At 28.4% G+C, this 3,129-nt stretch overlaps 1 protein-coding gene across 1 annotated transcript in view; it reads right to left on the bottom strand.

The window, feature by feature from the left end:
* LOC136074621 (uncharacterized) overlaps positions 1-2,688 on the bottom strand; it is a 4,472-nt gene extending 1,784 nt beyond the window's left edge. Inside the window, exons 1-3 of the mRNA XM_065786958.1 lie at positions 2,508-2,688; positions 2,036-2,455; positions 531-1,061 (exon numbers count right to left, since the gene is read on the bottom strand). Of these exons, the coding sequence (XP_065643030.1) occupies positions 531-1,061; positions 2,036-2,455; positions 2,508-2,688 (1,132 nt within the window). The remainder of the gene's footprint in view (positions 1-530; positions 1,062-2,035; positions 2,456-2,507) is intronic.
* Positions 2,689-3,129: the final 441 nt, after the last annotated feature.

The following is a 3,129-nucleotide window of genomic DNA, read 5'->3' as shown; positions in this document are numbered from 1 at the left end:
AATGTAAATGCCTAAAAATCTTGTGACCGACTCCTTTTTTATTTCCATTTTATCAATGAAAAGTTTAGGTAAATTATTTGGTAAAAAACGCTTTTTTGCGAGGGAGTGGAAAAGGATCCATTTTGTTTTGTCAATGTTTAACGTTAACTTGTTGCACTTAAACCAGATGGAGATGTGATTGAGTTCTTTATTCATATTTGAAAAAAGCTCATAAATGTCACTGTTTGACAGAAATAAATTAGTATCGTCCGCAAACATGATACTCATAAGGTTAGAAGCTTTATTTAAATCATTTATATAGACTAAAAACAAAAGTGGGCCTAGAATAGAACCTTGTGGAACACCACATTTTATGTCAATTAATTTTTCATTTTGAAAATAATCTCCATAGAAAACAAATTGTTTTCTATTTGTCAAATAACTTTTATACCATTTTATTAATTTGCCATTAATTCCATAAAATTTGAGTTTCTTAAGTAGAATTTTGTGATCGACCGTGTCGAATGCTTTTGATAGGTCAATGAAAATACCTAGTGTATATTGTGATCTACCAAATGAATTGGAAATTTCACGAATGAACTGTGTAATGGCTTGTTCAGTTGAACAATTTTTTTTTAAACCGAATTGATTTTTATATAGAAGTTTATTTAGATTAAGGTATTTGTATGTTCTATTGTATATAATTCTTTCTAAAATTTTCGAGAAGGTTGAAAGAACTGAGATAGGGCGATAATTACTAATATTTGATTTTTTTCCGTCTTTGTAAATTGGAGTAACTTTAGCTATTTTTAATTGGTCGGGGAATACACCTTGCTGTATAGATGCCCTGAACACTTTATAAAGAATACATTTTAAATTTTCAAAGCAATCTATGACTATGTTGCCATTTATTTCGTCCGCACCTGTAGCTTTGTTTCTTTTAAGAGATTTGTAAGCTCTCTCAAACTCATCAAAAGATAAGTCAGAATATAAATTATCTATAAAAAGCGAATTATTTATAGGCTCAAGGAAATCACTAAAAGTTTTTTCCGTAATAGGAATCTTATTTGCCAATTTAATTCCTATATCAATAAAATATTTATAAAACTCGTTTGCAATTTCGTTTGGTTCATATATATTTGTTTTATTTATTCTAATTACTTTAGGAAGGTAGTTTGAATTTGTTTTTTGTTTTCCTGTTATTTCTTTCAACGTTCTCCAAGTATTTTTTGAGTCGTTTTTAAATTTACTAATTAAATTTGAATAATAATTTTTTTTAAGTTTTTTACGAATTTTTTCAAATAAATGTTGGTAATTTTTATATTTTTGTTGGTTTTCATCTGATTTTGTTTTTAAATATTTTATATATAGTTTCTGTTTGATTTTAGAGGATTTTCTAAGTCCTTTGGTAATCCATGGACTATTCAAGGTTTTTTTTTTGTTATTTGTTCTCAAAGTGGAAAGTTTTCATTGTATATTGAGAAGAAAGTATCAAAGAACTTATTATATATTGTATTTGCGTCATCACTAAAGTTAATATGTTTCCAATGCAGAAGTGATAATTGATATTGAAAGGATTTTATATTGTTTTCGTTGAAGACACGTTTTTTTATTATATTTTGTCTTTCGGGGTTATTAGAGGATACAGTATGAATTGTAAGAAAAATGGGGAAATGATCGGATATGTCGGTTTTTATAATTCCTTTTTGTAATTTCTTATTATAAATATCTGTTGTAAAAATATTGTCAATCAACGTCGTTGAAGTTTTGGTTATTCTAGTAGGGCGATTAATTAAAGGAAGAGCTCCTGCCATAAATATTTCATCATAAAAACTTTTTTATCTTTATGTCGCATGATAAGAACAACGTGTGTTCACATCATTAAAAAAGTTGACATCTGGATCTGAATTTAAGTATTTATCATGAAAATTAAAAGTAAAGGATTCGTAGTCATCCATTTTTGTTTTTAAATTTGATTATAGAATATTAAAAGAATTCCTTTATAATTATAGGTCACGAGTAATTAATTTATTGTAAGTTACTTTAGCAAACTTACCTTTCGCTCGCAATTCCTTCGCTTCTTTGAAAAGCTTTCTTCGTAAATTTATTGTAAAATCGCTAAAGTCTTCGTTAACGTACAACCGCTCGTTCCAAAGCTTCATCGTCGTATATTTGTTTAACACTAGGGCTTTGTCTTCGTAGTTTTGAAATCGAACAACTATTGATCTGTTTTTTCCTGTTTCTTTTCCAACTCGATGGGCTCTATCTATTAAAATATTTTCTTGTATATGAAGCTTCGTATTGAGGAATTCTTTGATTTTTTGTTCACTTTCTTCCCAAGTTTCATTAGCTTTATCTTCAATCCCAACAAATCTCAAGCTGTTTCTACGGCTTCTGTCTTCTAGTTCTGCTATTTTCTCTTCAATGTTATTGTTTCCATTTTCAATATTACTTATATCTGGTGATTTTTTCGACTCTGTTTTTTTTTAATTCTGTAAGTTCAATTATTATTTTATCATAGCTTTTGCTTATAAATTCAACAGCTTTCTGTACCTCAGATAATTCTTTTTTTAACGTTAAGTTTTCATCTTTTAAGTTATTAAATTTAATTTCCATTTTTTCTATCCGATCATTAAAAATTTTCATCATAGTATTCTCATGATTTTCAAGGATTTCTTTAAGTTGTGCTGGTGTAAAGTTTTTCGCCATTATTATAAGTTTTTTAAAACGCTCTTAAAAACACGTCCGTTCGCGGTGAAAATTGCGGTGAAAAAAAACTTAACTGAAAAAAAAAAAAAAAACTTAACTTAACAGACTTAACTGCTGTTAAAAGCACAGAGACACTCAGACTCTTCTGGTGATACTCAGAACGATGAAATGAATGCAGCAAGGACCCAGCGAGAGCGGAGTTACTATTATAAATTGTTCAAATTATGCGCCACCTGTCCAAGAATGCCGCGGAAGGCTGTCTAAATGTCGTTTTTTTTGTGAAAAATACTCCAATTTTGAAATTCAAAATATTAAATATATGAACATTTTAAAAAATAGAAGTCAGATAGTTTTGAGTCTGTCCGATAATTTAGTCCGATAGTTTTGAGTCGGTCCGATAATTTAGTCCGATAGTTTAAAAAAAAATTTTATTACGATAAT

The sequence above is a fragment of the Hydra vulgaris genome, chromosome 01 (assembly GCF_038396675.1).
Source record: "Hydra vulgaris chromosome 01, alternate assembly HydraT2T_AEP".
NCBI lineage: Eukaryota > Metazoa > Cnidaria > Hydrozoa > Anthoathecata > Hydridae > Hydra > Hydra vulgaris.
The sequence above is the reverse complement of the archived record's forward strand: the minus strand, read 5'-3'. Positions and strand labels throughout refer to the sequence as shown.